This window comes from Mya arenaria, chromosome 13, assembly GCF_026914265.1.
Source record: "Mya arenaria isolate MELC-2E11 chromosome 13, ASM2691426v1".
Lineage (NCBI taxonomy): Eukaryota > Metazoa > Mollusca > Bivalvia > Myida > Myidae > Mya > Mya arenaria.
In genome coordinates, this window is record NC_069134.1 from 16,593,767 (window position 1) to 16,618,199 (window position 24,433).

The 24,433-nt window shown below is 36.3% G+C and overlaps 2 protein-coding genes across 3 annotated transcripts; one reads left to right on the forward strand and one right to left on the reverse strand.

Annotated features, from left to right (window-relative positions):
- Window positions 1–2,646: 2,646 nt before the first annotated feature.
- LOC128215072 (beta-1,3-galactosyltransferase 5-like) lies at window positions 2,647–3,432 on the reverse strand. Its single transcript, XM_052921798.1, has one exon. It carries the CDS (start codon window positions 3,430–3,432, stop codon window positions 2,647–2,649), a length of 786 nt encoding a protein of 261 aa, XP_052777758.1.
- Window positions 3,433–13,095: 9,663 nt separating this feature from the next.
- On the forward strand, window positions 13,096–22,799 carry LOC128214100 (ubiquitin-conjugating enzyme E2 U-like). 2 transcript variants are annotated; one of them, XM_052920355.1, is made up of 10 exons: window positions 13,096–13,162; window positions 16,065–16,152; window positions 16,939–17,023; window positions 17,765–17,857; window positions 18,127–18,224; window positions 18,663–18,822; window positions 20,092–20,280; window positions 20,523–20,619; window positions 20,952–21,073; window positions 21,492–22,799. In XM_052920355.1, the coding sequence occupies exons 1-10, from the start codon at window positions 13,146–13,148 to the stop codon at window positions 21,614–21,616; spliced, it is 1,074 nt and encodes a 357-aa protein (XP_052776315.1). In that variant the 5' UTR covers window positions 13,096–13,145; the 3' UTR covers window positions 21,617–22,799. The 2 variants fall into 2 exon arrangements, with proteins under 2 accessions (XP_052776315.1, XP_052776314.1); XM_052920354.1 differs by having other exon boundaries at window positions 13,133–13,162; window positions 16,047–16,152.
- Window positions 22,800–24,433: the final 1,634 nt, after the last annotated feature.

Here is a 24,433-nt window from a genome sequence, read left to right on the forward strand (position 1 = left end):
TAATGTAACTTAGACCAATGTGTGAGAGGTCAGTTAATGTAAGTTACGCCAAAATGTGAGAGGTCAGTGAATGTAAGTTAAGCAAATGTGTGAGAGTTCAGTTAATTTTAGTTACGCCAATGTCTGAAGGGTCAGTTGATGTATGTTACGCCAATGTGTGAGAGGTCAGTTAATGTAAGTTACGCCAATGTGCGACAGATCAGTCAATGTAAGTTACACAAATGTGCGAGAGTTCAGTTCATTTTAGTTACGCCAAAATGTGAGAGGTCAGTAAATGTAAGTTACACAAATGTGCGAGAGTTCAGTTAATGTAACTTAGACCAATGTGTGAGAGGTCAGTTAATGTAAGTAACGCCAATATGTGAGAGGTCAGTAAATGTAAGTTACGCCGATGTGTGAGAGTTCAGTTAACTTTAGTTACGCCAAAGTCTGAGAGGTCAGTAAATGTAAGTTACACAAATGTGCGAGAGTTCAGTTAATGTAACTTAGACCAATGTGTGAGAGGTCAGTTAATGTAAGTAACGCCAATATGTGAGAGGTCAGTAAATGTAAGTTACGCCGATGTGTGAGAGTTCAGTTAACTTTAGTTACGCCAAAGTCTGAGAGGTCAGTTAATGTAAGTTACGCCAATGTGCGAGAGTTCAGTTAATTTTAGTTTCGCCAATGTCTGCGAGGTCAGTTGATGTTTGTTACTACGCCAATGTGTGAGAGGTCAGTTAATGTAAGTTACGCCAATATGTGAGAGGTCAGTTAATTTAACTTACGCCAATGTGTGAGAGTTCAGTTAATGTAAGTTACGCCAATATGTGAGAGGTCAGTTAATGTAAGTTACGCCAATGTCTGAAAAGTCAGTTGATGTATGTTACGCCAATGTGTGAGAGGTCAGTTAATGTAAGTTGCGCCAATGTGTGAGAGGTCAGTTAATGCAAGTTACACAAATGTGCGAGAGTTCAGTTAATGTAACTTAGACCAATGTGTGAGGCCAATGTGCGAGAGGTCAGTTTTTGTAACTTAGACAATGTGTGAGAGGTCAGTTAATGTAAGTAACGCAAGTATGTGAGAGGTCAGTCAATTTTAGTTACGCCAATGTCTGAAAGGTCAGTTGATGTATGTTATGCCAATGTGTGAGAGGTCAGTTAATGTAAGTTACGCCAATGTGCGAAAGGTCAGTTAATGTAAGCTACGCCAATGTGTGAGAGTTCAGTTAATTTTAGTTACACCAATGTCTGAGAGGTCAGTTGATGTATGTTACGCCAATATGTGAGAGGTCAGTTAATTTAACTTGCGCCAATGTGTGAGAGGTCAGTTAATGTAAGTTACGCGAATATGTGAGAGGTCAGTTAATGTAAATTACGCCAATGTGTGAGAGTTCAGTTAATTTTAGTTACGCCAATGTCTGAAAGGTCAATTAATGTAAGTTACGCCAATGTGTGAGAGTTCAGTTAATGTAAGTTACGCCAATGTCTGAGAGGTCAGTTTGATGTATGCTACGCCAATGTGTGAGAGGTCAGTTAATGTAAGTTACGCCAATGTGCGAGAGTTCAGTTAATTTTAGTTACGCCAATATGAGAGAGCTCAGTTAATGTAAGTTACACAAATTTGCGAGAGATCAGTTAATTTTAGTTACGCCAATGTGTGAGAGGTCAGTTAATGTAAGTTACGCCAATGTGTGAGATGTCAGTTAATGTAACTTAGACCAATGTCTGAGAGGTCAGTTAATGTAACTTAGACCAATGTGTGAGAGGTCAGTTAATGTAAGTAACGCCAATATGTGAGAGGTCAGTAAATGTAAGTTAAGCCAATGTTTGAGAGTTCAGTTAATTTTAGTTACGCCATTTTCTGAGAGGTCAGTTGATGTAACTTAGACCAAAGTGTGAGAGGTCAGTTAATGTAAGTTACGCCAATGTGCGAGAGGTCAGTTAATGTAAGTTACGCCAATGTGCGAGAGGTCAGTTAATGTAAGTTACACCAATGTGTGAGAGTTCAGTTAATTTTAGTTACTCCAATGTCTGAGAGGTCAGTTGATTTATGTTACGCCAACGGCGAGAGGTCAGTTAATGTAAGTTACACCAATGTGTGAGAGTTCAGTTACTTTTAGTTACTCCAATGTCTGAGAGGTCAGTAAATGTAAGTTACGCCAATGTGTGAGAGTTCAGTAAATGTAAGTTACGCCAATGTGTGAGAGGTCAGTAAATGTAAGTTACGCCAATGAGTGAGAGTTCAGTTAATTTTAGTTACTCCAATGTCTGAGAGGTCAGTTGATGTTTGTTACGCCAATGTGTAAGAGTTCAGTTAATGTAAGTTACGCCAATCTGACCAACATATAATGACTTCAAACTAATGTCTGAGATCTAGTTTTAGATTTAATTCAAACGTGGTTATTTGTATAGTTAACGATAATTAAGATATTGTTTTGCAAACGAAATCTTTATCGGGGACACTGTCATTGGCAGTAATAAAGTGTTCGTTGGGCCCGGTGGTGGTGAGATCAGCACCGAAACGGGAACATTGGCATTTAGCTGCCGATAACGATTATATCGATATTGATCTACGTAGCGGACATTTGATGACCGCGCAAAAAGCCTTTGATGATGTATGGAATAACTGCTGAATAGAAACATAACATTGCAAGCGAATGTGTTGTCTTTAAGTAGTCATTTTAATCCATCTATTGTTCCAGTTTGCAAGTTCAATCGCAGCCAAACCATGGTCATGACACTTGGCCTCCCATACCGTACGCATGCGTGATGCGTTGACGCCGTGCACGAGATACACATGCGTGTTCTTGTGAGAACAGGTTGTAACTGGCGTCGGAAGTCGTAAAAACCCACTGGTATGTTCAATTGTATAGCCAAGGCTTTCCATACACAGCCCAACATACACATCCTCAAGTCGAAAGAACGGAACGCTCGGCGACACTTGGACCAATTCCCGAGCAACATTAATCGGTAATACATATCCATGTCCATCGAGATAATCGGGATACTTATCTCTGGGATATTCTGATTTTGAAACAACCCATTTCTGAAATATATTATGACTAGCGTCCATTCTAAATGGAGCAGAATCGTTCAATAACAGCCCAAATATTCCGTTTTTTGCTTGCGTTTTTACAATTTCTAAAACATTAGTTGGCATTTGCTGCTTCGTAGCAGCTTCTTTGACATTTGGAATATGTAGTTCAGTCTTATTTTCTTCATAGTTATGGAGAAGATGCGAAATCGCGGGAACATTAACATACACGTCACTGTCGACTTTCAGGATGAATTTAGCTTTGGGACAATATTTAACGGCATGTTGAAATCCCAGAATAGTCTTTATCGTCAGGTTTTTGTACGAATCAACGAACTCATATTGAACAATATCATGATACACATCGCTTTCATCCTTCAAATCGTTTTGTGCAGTTGCATTATTTGTTAAACCAAGCATGAAAAAATATCTCATAAATCCCGTATTTCTTTTGCTGTAAGAAGCCCACGTCTCTCTTATGGTATTTCTTGACCCCCTTTCTCCTACTCGTGTTGCTATGAAGGCTACAAACAAATGTGACTTTCCATCAAAAGTTTTACAGATCTCCGAATGCCCAATGATCTGTCTGAAATTTACACTAAAACATTCGTTACACTTTTCAGGCTCCTCATTTATATCCGTCTTTTTTCTGACGACGAATAATTCACTTCTAAATTGTCTCGATTGTTGTGCGTTTAAAACATTAATGTTACCCACCATTATTGGCAGAATCCAATTACGAAATGTCAGAGTGTAAGTCATTCCAGCAACAATGAAAATGTATACAACTTGTTTTAAGAGTTTGAATATTTTGCTTAAAGCTCTCGGGTTCATTTTTAATGACTGCCCTTTTCTGGACAAGCACAAAATGTTCGTGATCAGAAAATAAGCCACTTTCATGAATTGGAGTTCAAACGAGGAGAGTCTTTTTTATGGACAAGGGAATCAATATAGTATCCATGCCGAGTGTTTGATTATCTAGTGCACAGATATTTAAACAAGTAATTAATAAGACTAACATGTAATGAGCAAGAAATTTAAGCGACTGTTCTACATATCAAATGCCTTACATTACCTACCGGTAATACTGACCATAGCTGAACTAAGATCTCGCATAAAGTTAAACGTGTGACAAAAGACAATTTCATGTACATTTTCAGATGATTATAGGACCACGTTCTTTCGAAATGTATCTACAAATAAGAAACGGTAATATGCCGAAGTCAAAGTATGGCCAACGAATAAAAAATATCATAGGATATTTAAAATCAAATTACAGAAATAGTGTGGTAAGTTGAGGTCTGGTAACTATTGATTAAACAGTAAATTTAAATTTTCAAAAGAGATAGTGTGATCTTGTACAAATCATCAAATTATCAATGTTATTATAAAACACATCAACAAAACAATGGCGGGTGTAGTATTAGTCCATTGTTTATTAATCTCTGAATAACAAGTATCCTGCAAATGAATCCAAAATAACATGGCCCCAGCAAACACATAACGTTTGTATAACGTTGTGTGAAGATTGAATCATAATAAGGTTATTGCTTAACGTTGTCACAACGTTAGTGTCTCAGTTTATTCAAATCATGAGTAATGGAATGAATATTTCAATACAAGCATCTTTTAACGATTTGCAGGTCACAAGTATGATTACATACTATTAGTTATTTATTTGTGTTATAGGTTTATGCAAATAAAAAAATGAACAACTTATCGATGTATTACATTGATATAAGCTTGTCGAGTTATATGCAGTCGAACGTCAGTTTTCTTGTAATAAATAAGAAATCTTAAATATTCAGTCTCTTATTGAGGACTCTATAGTTTGAAAATATACAGCATCACATAACAATAAGTTTTCCAATTCAATGTATTATTTCAAAACGAATTCTACAGCAATAGGTTTAAATGCTTTTGATCACAACGTATGCATAATAAAGAACGTACCAGTAGACACTACATCCATATTTAAAGCAACGGTATAGCAGTGAGAACACCGTTGAATGGTTCTTTTCACGCCAATGTCGGGGGAAATGAGCATGGTCTTCAAATAGATCGCAAAACAGATTTATTATGTATTGTCAGTAATCACTACAGGTAATATTTTCATTTTTTAAGGTTATCTATTCAGTATTCAGTTCACTTCAAAACAGCATTATAGATTTTTAATAGTTATACATTCAAAGTCCGAAACGGATCAGAAAATAAAAAACGTTCCATTTAAAAACACTATAAACGTCGTATTGGCCTATGTTATGAATAAAATGTATGGCTAACCATAAATTTCAGAGCATTTTTAAGAAGGATGCCACACAACAATGTCGCATGATATTATGTATTGGAGACTCTTTTCTAAGCTACAAATATTATGCTTTTCAGAGAGTATTATATTATAAATTTGTTTTACTAACGTCTCCAAACCATGGACACTCGAAGGAAGAGGCTTAATCCGATCCGAAATTGTAAACAATCGTTTTGATCCGAACACAACCCTCTAATTTTAAATTAAGAATTTATAACTTTTATTATTGAATACACAGCTGTAAAAAACAATTTAACAGTTGAATGTGCAGACATATATTCTAAACGAGAGAGAAATTTCATTTTTTTTTTCGATTCGAGAATGTAAGCTAAGTTTTGCGTTTTGCAAAAGTGTGAAAACACTTTGAATTTTAGAAAAGCCAAATGTCACAATCATTATTTGTTTCTTTGTAATGTTACCTTTACCTATTGCGTTATTGTGTCGTGATCACACAATACACGACAGAAATGAATAATAATGTTACATATATATATATATACACACACAAGAGTGTAGACAACTTGAGTTTGTGTTCACTGCAATTTTTTAGTTATCTAATTACCATTACTTAACTAACAAATTGTTTCAGGTCAGAATTATGAAATAAAGTAATCTATTTTGATTTCTGTGTTTAATCACGAACAACACATTTACAATTAAATAGGGCAATTCTAATGTTTACAAAGCACAAGCCTTAGACCCAATTGAAAAAAACACCACCAATATCCTTTTTGTTGGACCAGAACACTTCAGATGAAGATTACGGCTTCTGGGACTTGACTATTTTCTGTTGAAGTCTTTCCGTGTAGGTAGGTTTGCCGTCAGATGTGGCTTGCAACCCTGCTAAATAACTGGTCCTCATCTCACCATAACTGGTGTGTTCCAACATCAAAAAGCTTATCTTAATCTAAAAAATAAGAGGCCATTGTTCGTTTTATATCCACTTCTTTGATCTACCTCCCAATCTTTGTGTGAGTTAAGAAGTGCTCAGTTTGTTCACATTTTTTTCTGTCCTACATGGGACAAGATTACATGTGGGGGTCAGGGAAAAAAATAAACATTGAGACTGAAACTACTATCAGAGGGGTGATGATTATTCTAAAAAGGTGTAATTAAATGACTTTATCTTCAATTTAAGGTATATTATAAAAAGTACAAAAACTATTCGTTTCAAAGTAAGATAAAAATATACTTCAGTTCGTAAACACCAAAATTAAATATATATATATATAGATATATATCTTTTGGTGCTCACTCAGTGAAATATATTACGATCTTACACTGAGTCAAGCAATTATCCTCTATGTGTTTGTATAATTTTTGGTTGAAATTGCATTTTAAAGCAGCTAATTAGTTCCTTTTTTTGAGTATATGTAGTTGTACAATGGTCTGGTTGTAAATTGGTAAAATATGCTTAGTGTGTGAGAAACTTGAACATCCCTATTTCCAAACAAAACGAATTGCCATTGTATAAAGTCTCATTGCAATAGTTGCTGAGATATTAACCTATGTGTGCTTACATGCAAAACCTTTAAGATGCACTCTTACTCCCAAATAAGATTTACCACAATTAAAGCAATTGTTTTAATAGTAATTTAACAAAAAGGATGAATAAATGTCGAAAACAATGGTTCTTATGAAGGATGACGAGTTTTATTTGAAAGTAAGGAGCAGAAAACACGGTATTTCTACCTTATGACAAGATAGTAGAACACAGTAAATCTTTTAGCATTCACCAATCATTTAATATATTTGCGTTTTCAGCTATTAAATACACGGTACTGAAACAAGAACGAAAACGTAAAAAATCAGGATGCGAAATTAATTCTGAACACCGTTTCCTTATAAGAAGGGTGTCATATACATGCACAGCCAACATCAGTGTGAAATGTTGTCGTTGAGTTGAGCCTTCAATCATGACCTAGGCCAATATAATTGAATTGTTGAGTTTTCATCTTTTTTCAAAATGGGGATAGGGATGACATTTTATTTTTATATTCTCTTTTACTTTTTTTATATGACTGTTTCATTCTTATTGCACAAAGGACCATAAACATATACTTCTTGACGAACCACGAACTCAGATTGTATCTCATTTATTACATGTGGAGGTTATATATCGACTTCGTAGGTAAGAATAAACGCCAATTTAAGACGGTATAGGACTGATGAAAATCTAGAAATTAATTTATAGTTGCCTTAGTGTAAAGACATCTGTGAAGATTTGTACATGATTCAAGCTCTAGATTGTGATCCACAAACATTAATTCACTCTTATTTCATGCAATACAATTCTTTTTCGAATATTAAACATGAGCATATCAAATTCCCCACAACTTCAAACTCTCACACAACATCATATCAAGAGAGTTAATTTGTATAATTTAATAAATTATCCTGCATAATTATTATAAAATAAAAAAAAGTTTAAATTGAGCATGCTCAGTTTTATAAAGTTGTGCTCAAAACTGTTACTTCACATAAACCCCATGTTTTTTTTAAATAATTCTTCGGTGCAGCAAATTATTTCAATAGCTCCGAGACACTTGACTGTAACTTAATAACTGGTAGAAAGCAAAATCAATTTGAATCTTTAAGAAATACTTAATAATTGAGTGTGTTTGTTTAAAAGTTACAAACAGTGACAAAACACTCCAATAAGACTATACATGAATGTACCTTTTTGTGTTTTGTGACTTTGGTCTGCATGCTGCACACACTCTCAGTGGAAGATTTGTGAAAGTCTAGTAGACCACCGCCCTCATAATTTCCATTTTAATTGGCCGTAGCTGAAGCTCTATCCTGTAAAACGTTTTAAAACAAATTAATTAAATCCTAAAATAAATATAAATGGGAATGCATTTAACCTAAAATAAAGTGACCAAGGAACGTAAGTGAAAAATAATCATATTTAAAGCTGTACTCTCACAGGTTGACAACTTTTTTCATTTCTTGTTTTGGAATGAGCAAATTATTGCGTATTGTCTGGAAACCAATGATATAAAGCTGTTGATGAAAAAATCGTCCCCTAAAAGGAAAAACTGGTCCCAGCCTGGTCCGGTGCAGGGATGCTGAGATATCTTCGGGATTGCCGACCCAATTTTAAGGCATTTTTGCCGCATTTTAGAGTATAAAATAGCCTTGTAGGCGAATGGAAACGGTGACGAAATGAGGTCAGAGATGCACCGACGATGGCGACTCGTAGGGAATCGAGAGATCTAAATTTCAATTCCAGAACCAACCTCTTATCATTTCTGGTTCCGGAGATATCTTCAAGATTAGCTCCCCATTACGAGCTACCTGAGAGCGCGTTAAATGTACGAAATGTCACGAATTCGGGTATAATTTGACGCGCTAGAAACCGGTGACCAAATAACATCCGAGATACTCCAATGAGTGCGTCTTGTAGGGTGTAGTGACCCCTATATGGAAAAATTGGTCCCAGCATGGTCAGGTGCAAGGATGCTGAGATATCTTTGAGATGGCCTACCCCATTTATAGGCATATTTTGCGGTATTTTACAGTATAAAATAGCCTTGTAGGCGAATGGGAACGGTGACGGAATGACGTCAGAGATACGCCGACGGTGGCGAAACGTAGGGAATTGAGAGATTTCAATAGCAGTACAAACCCAAAGTCATGCTTGGTTCCGGAGATATCTTCGAGATAACATCCCCCTTAGAGCTATATGGGAGCGCGTTAAATGTACGAAATGTCGTGAATTGGGGCACACTTTGACGCGCTAGAAATCGGTGACCAAATATCATCCGAGAAACCCCGACGGGTGCATCTTGTAGGGTATAGCCTCCTCTAAATGGAAACATTGGCCCCAGCCTGGTCAGGTGCATGGATGCTGAGATATCTTTGAGATTGCCAACCCCATTTTAAAACATTTTTTGCCGAATTTTAGAGTATAAAATAGCCGTGTTGGTGGATGGAAACGGTGACACAATGAAGCCAGAGATGCGCCGACAGTGGCGAAACGTAGGGAATCGAGTGACCTAAATTTCATTATCAGAACCAATCTCCTTTCATTTCTGGTTCCGGAGATATCTTCGAGATTAGCTCCCCCTTACGAGCTATATGGGAGCGCGTTAAGAGTAGGAAATGTCGCGAATTTGGGCATATTTTGACGCGCTAGAAACCGGTGACCAAATATCATCCTAGACACACCGACGTGTGCATCTAGTAGGGTAAAGCGTTATCTAAATGGAAAAATTGGTACAAGCCTAGTCAGGTGCAGGGATGCTGAGATATCTTCAAGATGGCCTACCCCATTTTAAGGCATTTCCCCGCATTTTAGCGTATAAAATATCCGTGTAAGCGTGTGGAAACTGTGACGCAATGGCGTCAGAGATGCGCCGACGGTGGCGAAACGTAGAGAATTGAGAGACCTAAATTTCAATACCAGAACCAACCTTCTATCATTTCTGGTTCCGGAGATATCTTCAAGAATAGCTCCCCCTTATGAGCTACGTGGGATCGCGTTAAATGTATGAAATGTCGCGAATTCGGGTATAATTTGACGCGCTAGAAACCGGTGACCAAATAACATCCGAGACACCCCGATGAGTGCATCTTGTATGGTATAGCGTCCCCTAAATGGAAAAATTGGTCCCAGCCTGGTCAGATGCAGGGATGCTGAGATATCTTCAAGATTGCCTACCTCATTTATAGGCATATTTTGCGGTATTTTACAGTATAAAATAGCCTTGTTGGCAAATGGGAACTGTGACGCAATGACGTCAGAGATGCGCCGTCGGTGGCGTTACGTAGGAAATTGAGAGATCTAAATTTCAATACCAGTACAAACCCAAAGTCATGCTTGATTCCGGAGATATCTTCGAGATAACATCCCCCTTACGAGCTATATGGGAGCGCGTTAAATGTACGAAATGTCGCGAATTTGGGCATGTTTTGACGCGCTAGAAACCGGTGATCAGATAATTTCCGAGAAGCCCCGGCGAGTGCATCTTGTAGGGTATAGCGTCCCCTAAATGGAAAAACTGGTCCCAGCCTGATCAGGTGCAGGGATGTAGAGATATCTTCGAGATGGCCTACCCCATTTATAGGCATATTTTGCGGTATTTTAGAGTATAAAATAGCCTTGTAAGCGAATGGGAACGGTGACGCAATGACGTCAGAGATGCACCGACGGTGTCGTAACGTAGGTAATTGAGAACTAAATTCCAATACCAGTACCAACCTCCCATCATGATTGGTTCCGGAGATATCTTTTAGATTAGCCAACCCCTTACGAGGTATTATTAGGCCTACGTTACGCCACCGTCGACGCATCTCTGACGTCATTGCGTCACCGTTTCCATTCACAAACATGCCCTGAAAACATAGCAGAGCCAGTCAATTTCCTTGTCTTCTTCAATTCTCCTCAGGGAAATAGAGCTTTATACGCGAATGGAAACGGTGACGCAATTACGTCAGAGATACTGATGGTGGTGTAACGTAGGGAATCGAGATACCTACATTTCATGACCATTACCGAGCTCCTAGCATATTTGGTTCCGAAGATATCATCGAGATTAGCTACCCCCTACAAGCTATATGGGAGCGCGTTAAAAGTACGAGATGTCGCGAATTGGGGGATACTTTGACGCGTGTGAAACCGGTGACCAAATAACATCCCATGCACCCCGACGAATGCTTCTTGTAGCTTTAGGGTCCCTTTTTTGGCAAAACTGGTCCCAGCCTCGTCAGGTGCAGGGATGCTGAGATATCTTCGACATTAACTGCCCCATTATTAGGCATTTTTCTCAGGCATTTTAGCGTAAAGGGAAGCCTTGTTTGCGAATGGAAACGGTGACGCAATGACGTCAGGGATGCGCCGACGGTAATGTTACGTAGGGAATCGAGAGACCTAAATTTCAACAACAGTACCGACATCCTAGCATTTTTTGGTTCCGGAGATATCTTCGAGATAAGCTCTCCCTTACAAGGTATATGGGAGCGCGTTTAAAGTAAGAAAAGTCGCGACTTAGGATGCACATTGTCGCGTTAGGGACCGGTGACCAAATGACATCTTAGGCAATACGACAAATGCTTCTTGTAGGGTATAGGATCCCCTAAATGGCTAAACTGGTCCCAGCCTCATCAGGTGCAGGGATGCTGAGGTATGTTCGATATTTACTACCCCATTTAAAGGCATTTTTTGCGGTATTTTAGCGTAAAGGAGAGCCTTGTTTGCGAATGGAAACGGTGACGCAATGACGTCAGAGATACTGACGGTGGTGTAACGTAGGGAATCGAGATACCTACATTTCATGACCATTACCGAGCTCCTAGCATATTTGGTTCCGAAGATATCATCGAGATTAGCTACCCCCTACAAGCTATATGGGAGCGCGTTAAGAGGTGCACCGATGGTGTCGTTACGCAGGTAATCAAGAGACCAAAATTTCAAGACCTGAACGGACCTCCTAGCATTTTTGGTTCCGGAGATATCTTCGAGATTAGCTCCCCCTTACAAGTTATATGGGAGCGCGTTTAAAATACGAAAAGTCGCGAATTCGGGGATACTTTGACGCGTTAGGAATCGGTGACCAAACGACATCTTAGGCAACCCGGCAAGTGCTTCTTGTAGGGTAAAGGATCCCCTAAATGGCAAAACTGGTCCCAGCCTCATCAGGTTACATTCAGCAAGCCCTATGAAAACGTCCCGTAAATCAGCCCCATCACTCTAATGCAGACACATAGCCATCTGTTTCATGATACTGTAATTTTCATCTTAATCTTGCCCTAAAAACGTAACAGTGCCAGAAAAAAATTCTTGTCGTTTTCAATTCTCCTCAGGAAATTATTCTGTTTCCTACAATGATGGTCTCTGAGATACTTACAATTACGTATCATTCTGTTTTTCTTGATGACGGCATTGTACTGGGTAAACATATTTCCCAAGATGAATTTTGGTTCAACCTTCATAAAAGCAAGGTAGTGAATCAGCGGCATCACAGTTGGAGATGAGAGACTCTGACTTCGTAGGACTAACAACGATTTTTGAAATGTTACTCCGGTCCCGGAGAGCTTTCCTCAACCAATATCTTAACGCGGGTGTCCGGTCCGGCGAACAGGTGGCATTGTGCGCAGTGAACGCCATCAGAGGCCATCGAATAGCGTAACCAGAGAAACGACAAAAAGTATTTCGGTTGAAGTATGCGAAGCCTTCCTTTGGTATATCTGAAAATATTTTTTTATATCTATTAATTTATAACTTATAAGCAGAGTGGACAGTACTCTCAACTTGGTACCTCAGTAAATTGGATTTCTAACTCGGACCTATAATTGTAACATGCGACGTCAGCGAACACCAGCAGATCCCTTCAGAGAAAGCATACTCGCGGCCGTTGAAGGGTCCACTGGTCTTTATATATACACTAATTTCTCTATTCACACAGAGCCCGGGCTTTGCTAATTTGCATATTATTAACCAAGTTAACATCCGTTCTATGAACGTACTTCCGTTTATAACGGAATGTTATTATGAACGCACATCCGCCGCCTACAGCGGGCCGTTACACTATGAACACACATCCGCCTCCTACAGCGGACCGTTACACAATGAGCAAGTTCATCGTTCAAGAATGACATGTGTTTGCAAATGAAACAAATATGGTTTCTGACGGTTTCGAAGGAACCTTTTATATATATATATATATATATATATATTGCGTCTTGATTGTGTAAGCAGGCTCTGATTTGTTATGATTTATAAATGTTTGACCTTCCGTAGTAGGTTAACACATGGTAGTTCGTAACCTTTGACAGCTTTTACAATATATCAAATTTCCAACACCGGTGTCAAGATAAACAAATGGCGGATAAATCACGGTGAGGAATTTTTGACTATTTAACATAACTGTTTGATACATTTTCACAAGCTTTATTGACCTTTAACACTGTAATACGACAGACAAGAAGGGATTTTCAGCGCCCACGCCTTCACTCTTTTGTGGTGATAGTGTCTTAAGTTTTATATCTAGGATAGAAAAATTATGGAAAGCATAAAGATAAGTCTCAAATAATAGACGAGTTATACGGGATTCTTCTAATCCCTAACGTGTAAACGGGTTTATCGCAAAACTTGGGGGGGAGGATATTGAAATTGTATTATTAGTTTATGTTTGAAATAGATCATAATCCTTTATATTCATATTTTACCATGTAATAGCTGTAGTGTGTGTACGTTAGAACCAGCCGCCCGGTTAGCTAAATTGGTTAGAGCGCCTTGCTAGTGTTCCGGCATTTGTGGGTTCGAGCCCCACATCAAGCGCACTTTTCCTCCCCAGTTTACTTTATAGCCACAATAATGCGTGATTAGGGAACTTTACTTTTGGTTATACCTTTTGCTCTGTAAACGCCACAAGTCTACTGATTCATACCAATGTAAAATATATTATTCAACTGTTGCTCCACAAAGCTTTACACTTCATTGATAAATAAATTCACAAAAGTGTACACATTAAATTGTTTTAGCCAATATTTTTCTCTTATTACACTTTTAAAAGTGTTTCATGAAACACCAGTGTACTTGAAAACACGTCGGACAGTCTGACATTGCCAGTAGATTTTCTATCTGTCCATTGTATCTTTAAAGAAAGTAGGACAGAACTGTCCGACATTTATGTCAGGGTAAAACTGATATCCAAAGTTGAAATATTCATCACGTATGAAACCTTTGACAACTCTTATATTTACCAATATTTATATTCCAATTCTGTGTAGTACACAGGCGCAACAGATGAAACTAAAATGCGGCTTCCCGGTATTTCACGAAAAGACCCAATTTGGATGCGATTTGCCATGTAAACCAGTATTGCCAAATTAATTTTAAACGATGACAATAATGAACTTTTATTAACATAAAATTATGTTAGTTTCATAATGTGGATATTGACCACATTTGTGAAGCAGCGAGTATTCAAAAGGACACACCAGTGGCAATTGATGAAGACTATGAATGTGATTCAGATATTGACTCTTACTTTGGATATGAAGGTTTCAGCAAGGAAGATTATGCCACCACTTGTACAAATTTTGCTCGTATTCTAACTGATGTCTAATGTGACAGGTCGCAATAATGTGTAAATTGAAAAAAAATATGTTGGAGTCATATCCTGTTATAAATTTATGACAAATAATACAATTTATTCCATTATTTACATGTTCCTGAAAAGTGTCCTACGTAACATGAAAATGTTCCGGGTACACTAAAACACTAATTCAGATTGACTTCTCTGTCAACAAAACATCACCATTTTAGCACTTTCTAGCAGGTGCCCATTATCTTTCCGCTCAATATACTTCAAGCGCTGGGATCTGTCATTCTTGGCTAGGAAAAAAACAACTGGGATATGGACGCGTAGAGTCGCCAAATAAAAAATCGTCAATGACTCTGAAGCGGCTATTTATATGGACTGACCATGTAAGTGCAAAGATATTTTGCACAAAACAAGCATTAAAACACAAGATTAATAAACGAAAACGAAACTTTACTGACACAGACAACAATTATGCCATCATAACAACTTGGCCATCTCCAGTAAGCTTCGAGATAGACCTCATAAATACAATCATAACAACTACGCCATGACAGCGGTGTTCCAATTGTTATAAAATTGTGATTCGCAGCCTTGCAGGTGCCCTTCATGTATATATCGTTATGTTTTGATAGTATGAAATGAAAAAAACACATCAAACTCATAATAATTTGCATAATATTTATGTTTTTGTGTAAGGAACTAATATAAAATAACATTATCTGGTAATATATCTTGTTTTTATATTTTTTTATTGACACAATATAATTAAACCAGAATCCCAATTGAAATACCTACCCACTTTTGGTACAAAACAATTTGTATGTGGAGGATTTGAAGCAAATCAAAAATCATAAAAAAATCTGTCAACTTACAATTATTACAACTTTAAAAAGATTTGATACATTATACATTTATTTACTGGTACCAGAGCAGATAAAAGTATAAAAGACTCTTGCAAGCCATTTCTAAATGCGTTTTAAGGCTTTGAAGACCTTAACCAGCAGAATGAACATAAAGTTCACTTTAGATATTTCTTCTCCAATCTTTACCAAACCCACAGCAATACTGATTGGAATAATATCTACAGTTTCATAGACTGATTTCAATTACCAATTATATTGCCATTGTCAAGTAATCAGCACTTAATCTGATTTAAAAATGCTAGTTTATGTTCCTATTTTCTTTGCAAAAGACACAAACACAAGATTTAAGTAGAATACATCTTTAAGAGGTGAAACTAATGGATTTGTTAGCGTGGTCCAACTTCATGTATGTTGGAGAAATATTTATCTAAGGCTAAAATCAGACTCATAAAAGTTCCGCATAATGTAGAGATTTGTCATTTCACCATGCAATATCTAAGCAGATGTCAAACTGACACTTAGACATTGTGTTAAGTGGTGAGGCTCTGTATGACCATCATCAAAGCCATAACGGGTTGAGGCTGTTTTTTATTATACCTAGTAACAAACAAAAACATTGTTGAAAATATACACATATGTACAGAAGTAATTTTCGACAACTATATATATACAAAAAAAAATCTCTCCTTGTTTTGCAGGTGTTTTATCTGTAAAAAATGTAGTGATGGACATTGCTAAGCATGCCATATTGAAAATAAAGAAAGAAACAAAAAATACAAGTGTTGAAAAAAGATGTAATTCTAATTGCAGGGTGTGTTTTTTTTCCAGACCAGACAGTGATAAACCAGTAATTTTTTCAAGAGCACATCTGCTGATTGAAAGAGAATATGAAAACTTCCAGAAGGATAACCCATGGGTTTGTTTTTGTATTTATCCCTGTCTTTTTTAGTTTCATTAAACCTATGAATTTTGTAGATGGACATATGATCAGCAATGATTAGGCAAATGGTTGCTTAATAAATGCAAAGTTGAGCCATCTTTTATTAAAGATTATCTTTATTAAAGTCAGATTTATATTACGTCAGTTTCAGTAAATTGAAGATACCAGTTCAAAGTGATGTTCTGATGATTGATTATAATCGAAAATCAATTGATTGGGCCTCAGATATCCATGACAATCTATTAAATTTGGTTTTAATCGATCATCAAAAAAAAAAAGAAAAAATATTAGTAAGTGTTCAGATGTTGTCTTTAACAGAATACAGCTGATGAAAGCCACAAGGAGAAAGTAATTAAACTACAACACTTCATAACTTCAATCATAGACATAATGTATATGCATATATAATGATTAAGAGTTTGAATACTGTGCATGAATAAAACTACAATTCAGGTTCAATATAGTGTTTAAAAACAAAAATGATTGTATATCGATAGTTGGTTACTTAAGTGGTGCCGATTATCGATAGTTAAATTGGAACCCATTCCCAACACAACCAGTTCTAGAAATTTCAGCTACACAGGCTATCTGCCATCAAACAAGATTTATCACTTTAACAAAAATCATATATTTACCTTTCTTATGAACAAGTTATGCAAATTTAGGTACTTAAAGATGTTAAGAAATAGTGTTAAAATTGTTAAGTATATAGAACAGTCATAGCGGTGCACAGAGGCTGAAATAAAACATTTTATCTTTCAGGGAATTGAAGCCCGTCCACTGACAAATGAAAATGTGTTTGAATGGGTTGCAAAGATGAGGGGCTTGCAGGACACAGTATGGGAAGGTAAATCTTATTTTTTTTATTTGATTACCGTAAATATATTGGATTTTATAATCACTGAGAATTTCATTTATTTCCATACATGGCTGATAATATTCTTTGCAAATTTACTTCGCATTTCAAGTCTTTGATGCATTAACTGTTTGTGGCCCAATCTGCCAAAATTGTACAAGGGAATTCCTTATCAAGTGCAGCATCTATAGCCTGTCGATCGACAACCAACATCAACGGAAAATGCTGCATTCATCAATGATTTGGCATATGCTTAGACATATCATGATATCACCATGAACTTACTACCAAAGAGGCGAGCATCAATACATGTGCAGTTTGCATTAGTTTTACATCAAGCAACTGTTTGATCCTAGCCTTAAATTATGCTCATGATGATGGTATGGTTACAACTAAATCTTTTTGATGTGCAGAAAAACTAACTGTTCGAAACTGATTTAGGCTTGAACAAATTGACTTTTGTCTCCTCATTGCAAAATGACATTGTGAACATGATTTTATTAACTGATTGGCGAGTATAATTTCCCTGTGTTCATTAGCAAACAGTAATACATACATGTTCAGCCTAAATATTTGTTTTCTTTAATTTTATTTGCAAAATAGATATACTTTACAGGCCTGGCTTACCTGTAGCTGTAAAATGTAACCATTTCATGTTTTTCAAACTGCATAAAATGATAACAATTATTGTCAATATTAAATGCCTAAATATAAAAATGAATGCTCTTTCAGGAGGAACATTTACATTATACATCAAGTTTGATGAGCATTTTAATGTCAGACCACCTGACGTGTGCTTCCATACTATTCCTTTCCATCCAAATGGTAAGAGCAGAATCAACTCAATGAGGTGTTCATAATACATGCCTTAATCATCTGTTCATATATTATACAAATTGGAATTTAAGTAAGACAAAGTTCATACCACCTAATAAAATTGTAGTTCATTTGACACTCTAACTTGACATATACCGTCAGTTAAATTGGTATTTGCTTCAATTATTAATATGAAAAGTTTTTGTTCAAATATTGAATCATTCTATTGTGTTCATTTTAAATTTAGTTTTGATTTGTTTTAAAATTGATATTTTCAGTTGACATGATCACAGGCCGTCCCTGTATAGACTTCCTAGACAACTATTCACAGTGGAAGGAAACATACTCCCTAACAAAGATTCTAGTCACAATTCAGGTTGGTGCTCTTTATTGCAAATTGTACATTCTTGGAGAGGGTCATTGTGTAGTCAGATTTATTCTTAACCACAAAAGGAGATAATTTTATTTGTAATACGCACAAAGGATGTCAAGGATTGTGATTCATCTTTGATGAATTATCAAAATGTAATTCTTGATTTTTCACAAAATAAAAAATGTTCATGCTAAAAACATTTTTTGCATGAACAAAAATTCTATATTTATGTACAGTCAAACCCCGTTGGCTTGATTTTGAGCCAAGTTGGAATGCTGACGTTCAGTATAATGAAATCGGTCCTTTTGATCCAGTTTGAGCCAACAAGGAAATCAAGCCAAGGGGGTTCCAGCCAATGAGGTTCGACTGTATATTGATACTCATAATAGAGAATGTTTTTGAAAGCAGAGCTGTTACTGAATTATGATAAAATCTGATTAGGACTTACTGGCGAATCCTGACCTGAGCAAGCCTGTGAATGGTGAGGCTGCAGAGATGATCATGAGGTCGCCTCACACATACAGACAGATGGTGCTAGACTGTGTGGTGGCCTCACAACGAGTGGAGGACTCCTACCAGAGCATTGACCCTGCTAAATACAGTATGTCACTTACAGAAACACCTGAAATGTCATGAATAATAAATGATAATTTATCCAGCCTATGAGTACACTCATTTTGGGAACATCAAGATACCACCAGTAAAGATGTTAAAAGTTTCATGTGGCAACACTGATAGACTTGAACAGCTTTGAAAATAAAATCTTGCAAATTTGGGTGTGCCAATAACATGATTGACTGCCAACAACAGACAGAGCTTCAAATGACTTATGTTTCAACTGTAAACGTTTGGAAATATTGTATGTGTTTGTCCTTGTTTTCAGCAGTATAACACAACCTTGCCATCAGGAAACAATTGAAATTAAGATATGCTTTATTCAACTGCTTGACAAATACGTTGTTTCTTCTTTTTAAACTTCAGATTTACATATTCCTTGATTTTGTTCAATGTTCAAGGTCTATACTTTTGGATTCAGGCATAGGTTAAAGTCTATTAGTGTTGGAAATCAGACAGAAAAAATACTATCAATAATTGGTTTATAAATCGAGCAATGATCGTTTATTAATTGATTTAATCATTTTTTTTTTATTATCATTGGTCATCATATTAAAGGCTGCGATACAGAAACAGTACTTGCACCATGTTCCCTTGTTTGTTTATTTCTGTGTATAAATTACATTATTTATTGAGACCACAATTATGTTTTAGTGTTTACAAGTTACTATTACAGAGCATGAGACCAATGGCTCTAAATTTTGTCTACATTTCTTTTTAAAAATCAATCAATAACAAATACAACAAGCATTTGAATATTCATATATTAGATGTTCTTGTACAGCATATATTATATATGCTGTACAAGAACATCTTTCAAAAAACTGAGAAAACAAAATTCTTATACCGGGTAAGAAGTAAACAGTAATATGTTTTAAAAATCACTTTTAAACCACAAACATGAGAAGTTGAGAACCATTCCTTTAGCAGTTAAATTACAAAGAAAATTTGTAATAAGGTACTGTAGTGACTTACTGACTTGATAAGAATATGACTAGATAACTTAACATAGTAACACCTTAACATTTCAAAATTAACTAGCATTGATCAGAAGAAGAAAATTAGTGAGTAGCGGTTTGGTCCCTTGTTTCTATAAGCAATTGTTCAAATTTCACTATATATCGATTGTCGCCGATGTAGACCTTTCCAATCAATTGTCAATTATAATCAATCATCTGCACAACACTTAAGTCTATGAAACTGTAAATACATGAAGATTTTTGTTCAAAGCAAAACTTACTATATATTCTCCCAGTAATACAGACACCACACGCAGACCTGGAATCCAGGGTAAGGTTCAAGGTGCCAGACACACAGAAGTCCAGCCGTAAAATATTTACTTCTCGCCCACCAGCCAAGATGGCAAAACTCTCATTTGAGGACTACCATGTCACCTGGAGTGGGATAGCTACCTCAAAGGCTCGACAGGACCTTAAAAATCCTTGTAAGTTTATACGATAGACTTGCTTTAGATTTTATTCTGGTAAGCTTCATCATCAGGCAAAAATGTCTGGTTGTAACTAAAAAGCTGGATCACATTAGAATTGTAGCAATAAAATTTAACTACATGAAGCAAGTTCCATCTGTCTTTTCTTATGTTTTCTTTACTTATGCCTTTTAGATGTATATACTATTATGTCAGCCATGCATAATAGTATTACATGTAATGCCATATCTGTATTTCAGTGTTGGAGGCGATCAAAGACAAGCCTGCCCTACAGAAGGCTCACCTTGGCCTGCCCCAAGAGGAGATCGAGGAACAGATGAAAAGACAACTTGAGGAGTTAGCCTCTCTTTTAGCTTTTCCTTTATTCAACAGGCTTTATATACTATTTCTATTTAACACATATTTTTAGATACTAGCACCATTTTCATATTCCATGACTTGCAGTCCCAAATTATGATTATGACTATGATATCTGTATGATAAGCTGTCTGTCATTTACTCAATTTTACAGATTTAAATCTACTTTTTTATATCTTTTTAACTATGGTATATAACCTATTGGAAATATAGTTTATGAACAAATTATGGCCATTTTCTTCAGTTCACATGATATTTAAGTTGAATATAAGTTATTTATATAGAATAATTAACCATTTAATACACTGCAGACATGAGACGCTGATGTATGGTCGGTTCCGCACCAAACCTTCAGAGGAGGAGGAGAGAGCTGTAAAACTGGCACGGCTCAATAAGATGAAGAAAATATATCTCCCACCTCGAATGTCACCCAGTATGTAACTGATGCAATGTTTGATCATGAAACACTGAAGGTAGAATCTAGTAAGACAGAATGGGTTAATACGGCTAAGGCAGAATTGGTTAAAATCTAGCAAGGCAGAATGGGTTAAATTCTACTAATGCAAAATGGGTTGAAATCTATGAAGACAAAATGGATTAAAATCTACTAGGGCAGAAGTGTATAAAATCCAGTAATAATAACTGTAAAAAATAACTAAATGATTTTTGAATTTGATTGAATACATAACATACATGTATTAAATTTCAGTAAGTAAATTAGTTGCAGGATTATTTCTAGAGGATAAATTACGTATTATGCTCTTTAAGCAACATATTCAGCAGTACAAATATTTATCTACTGAGCCTGTGATACCTGAGAAGTGTTTGTGACAAGGTTAACATTATTTCAGCCAACATCCACAGCACAGAGCCGCCACCACCATCTGGGAAAGGGAAAGAAGAACCATGGGAGAAAGAGGTGGACGACCTTGTCGCCTGGACTTCCAAACTTGATGCCAAGGCACTAGAGGTCTGAGCCTGGAGACCTCATGATTATGGTTTTAGACTCCAGGTCACAAATTGTGATCAGCAGTGAAATATTTACATTGTCTTTCATTACAAGAGTCCCTTGACGTGTGAAAATTATTGTGAAGCAGTAATTATATATCATAATGTATCGAGACATACGTGTGAGGCATAGATCTTCACATTTTCAGATTACCACAATGTTAAAAAAATAAGACTTTGCAAGTGTTTGTTGCACAGGCATACAGGAAAAAGTTTATTATGTATATAATTGCAATGGGCATGGACAAATAATTGCTGACATTCATGTAATACATTTGAATTAATAACCTTGCTGAAGGCACATGTAAAACAAATTAATGAAACAGATATTGTCATTTGTTGTTGGAAAAAAATGTTGTATTTGTTGTTTATTTACTGAAAATAATAAATTATTTTTTTACATCTACAGTTTGTTGTATTCAAGTAATCATGTCCAACTTTTGGGACCATGCAGAAGCCATATTCGCCCTACAGGTTACCATGGAAATGTAAATGAGAACAAGAGCTGTCACAGTATGTGACGAATGCCCCCGAATGTGACATTGACCTATGAACAAGGTCAGTACATGAAAAGTTAAACATCAAACAAATACATATGGCAAGTTATTTTAAATTGCCTCTGAACATAAAAAAATACCACCCGTACTTGACAACCTACATTCTTATGTCCTTAAATTCAGCATTTCATTGTGAATAAACACAAAGTGTATCTTTCACCTTAGAGGTAGGAACATGGGTCTTGCACGTGACACGTTGTCTTGGTATGTCGAACACATGTGGCAAGTAATTTTAAAATCTGTCCATACAAGAAAAAGTTGTGGACATAACAACCAATACTCTGTATCCTTATATGCAGCACTCCATTGTTAATAAACACCTAAGTGTGACCTTGACCTTAGAGGTAGGGACACGGTTCTTGCACGCAACACATTGTCTTGGTATGTCGAACACATGTGGCAAGTTATTTTAAATTCTGTCCATACAAGGGAAAGTTACAGCCCGGACACGACAACCTATACTCTTTGTCCTTATATGCAGCATGCCATTGTGAATAAACACTAAGTGTGACCTTGACCTAAGAGGTAGGGACACGGGTCTTGCACGCGACACATCGTCTTGGTATGCCGAACACATGTGGTAAGTTATTTTAAAATCTGTCCATACAAGGGAAAGTTACAGCCCGGACACGACAACCTATACTCTATGTCCTTATATGCAGCATTCTATTGTGAATAAACACCTAAGTGTGACCTTGACCTTGGAGGTAGGGACACGGTTCTTGCACACGACACGTCGTCTTGGTATGCCGAACACATGTGGCTAGTTGTTTTAAAATCTGTCCATACAAGGGAAAGTTACAGCCCGGACAGGACAACCTATACTCCATGTCCTTATATGCAGCATTCCGGTGAATAAACACCTAAGTGTGGCCTTGACCTTAGAGTTAGGGACACGGTTCTTGCACGCGACACGTCGTCTTGGTATGCCGAACACATGTGGCAAGTTATTTTAAAATCTGTCCATAATATTCTGAGTTATTGAGTCGGACGGACGGTGCGATTTTAATATGCCCACCTTCGGGTATTAAGGAACAAAATAGTAAATGTTACATATCATTAGAGATCCAGCACGGCAGCAGCATCTTAAAATTTATGACTTATATTACTTATAATTATTGAGATGCAAACGTACATAACATTTTATTATTTTTAATAAAGTTTTGTTATTACCAATAAAGATCGTAAAGCATTGTATAATTTGTGTCTTCAACGACTATTGAAAACAAACCTTGATAGATGATACTCAGTTTGTTTAATGTAATTGGCACCTGGCGGGTGTTTAAATGTTTTATCATTTATTGAACGCGGAATTACCAATCAGAATAATATTATTAAAAGCAATAATCAATTTAACAATCATTTGCTGTTTTTCCTTGACTGGTATTCAAACATATTGAGCCATTAATCTGATAAAGTTCCTTTCTTGTCATGTTGCAATGATGTTTTTTTTTTGTAAAAACTTAATTAACTCTTCATTAACAAATGTTTATCAAATTTTGCTCTCTTATAAAAATGTACAAATCACTCCATTAAATCATTTCAAATTCACTTAAATTGGGAAATGACATTTTTTGTAAATAAGTTTTGCAAACTATTTTGATCATATTGATAAAATTGATTTTGAAAAAGTAATTATTACTTTTATGAAGTGTGTGAATAAAAATTAAATGATCAATATCGTGTTGAGTGTAAAGGACCTGTAGAAAATAAAATTATATTTTCCCGTCAAAGCAACACTAAATACAAAATCTATAACTGACTGCAGATTTAACAGGTGTGTTTTATGACCTCTAATCCGCAATACACAGCGCCACAGGGTGTCGCAGCAGATAATGCTAAGCAAGTTCGAAACAACACATCATTGGTCAGTGCAGAAAATCAATATTTGAATTGATTGTCTTAAAAGTTGGTTATGGTGACAGAGAGTTTGAGTAAATGTCTCTGTTCTTACAACTAAACTGTAGACTAGTATACCAACAGCAATAGGTTAACACTTTCAATATGATAGCTTACATTGAAACCAGGTGTCACAGGAACATGACAAATGCCCTAAATATTGGCCTTGTTGGAGAGAATGCCATTTGTACAATAATTATAGTGTTGGTAATTTGAATAGATTGTTGTAGAATAGAAAAAAGTTGACATATGACCAAGAATCCAGAGGACTAAAATTCCTTACTACATTCCAATACCCCTTGGTTCGCTATCCCAGGGACCAGCCAAAC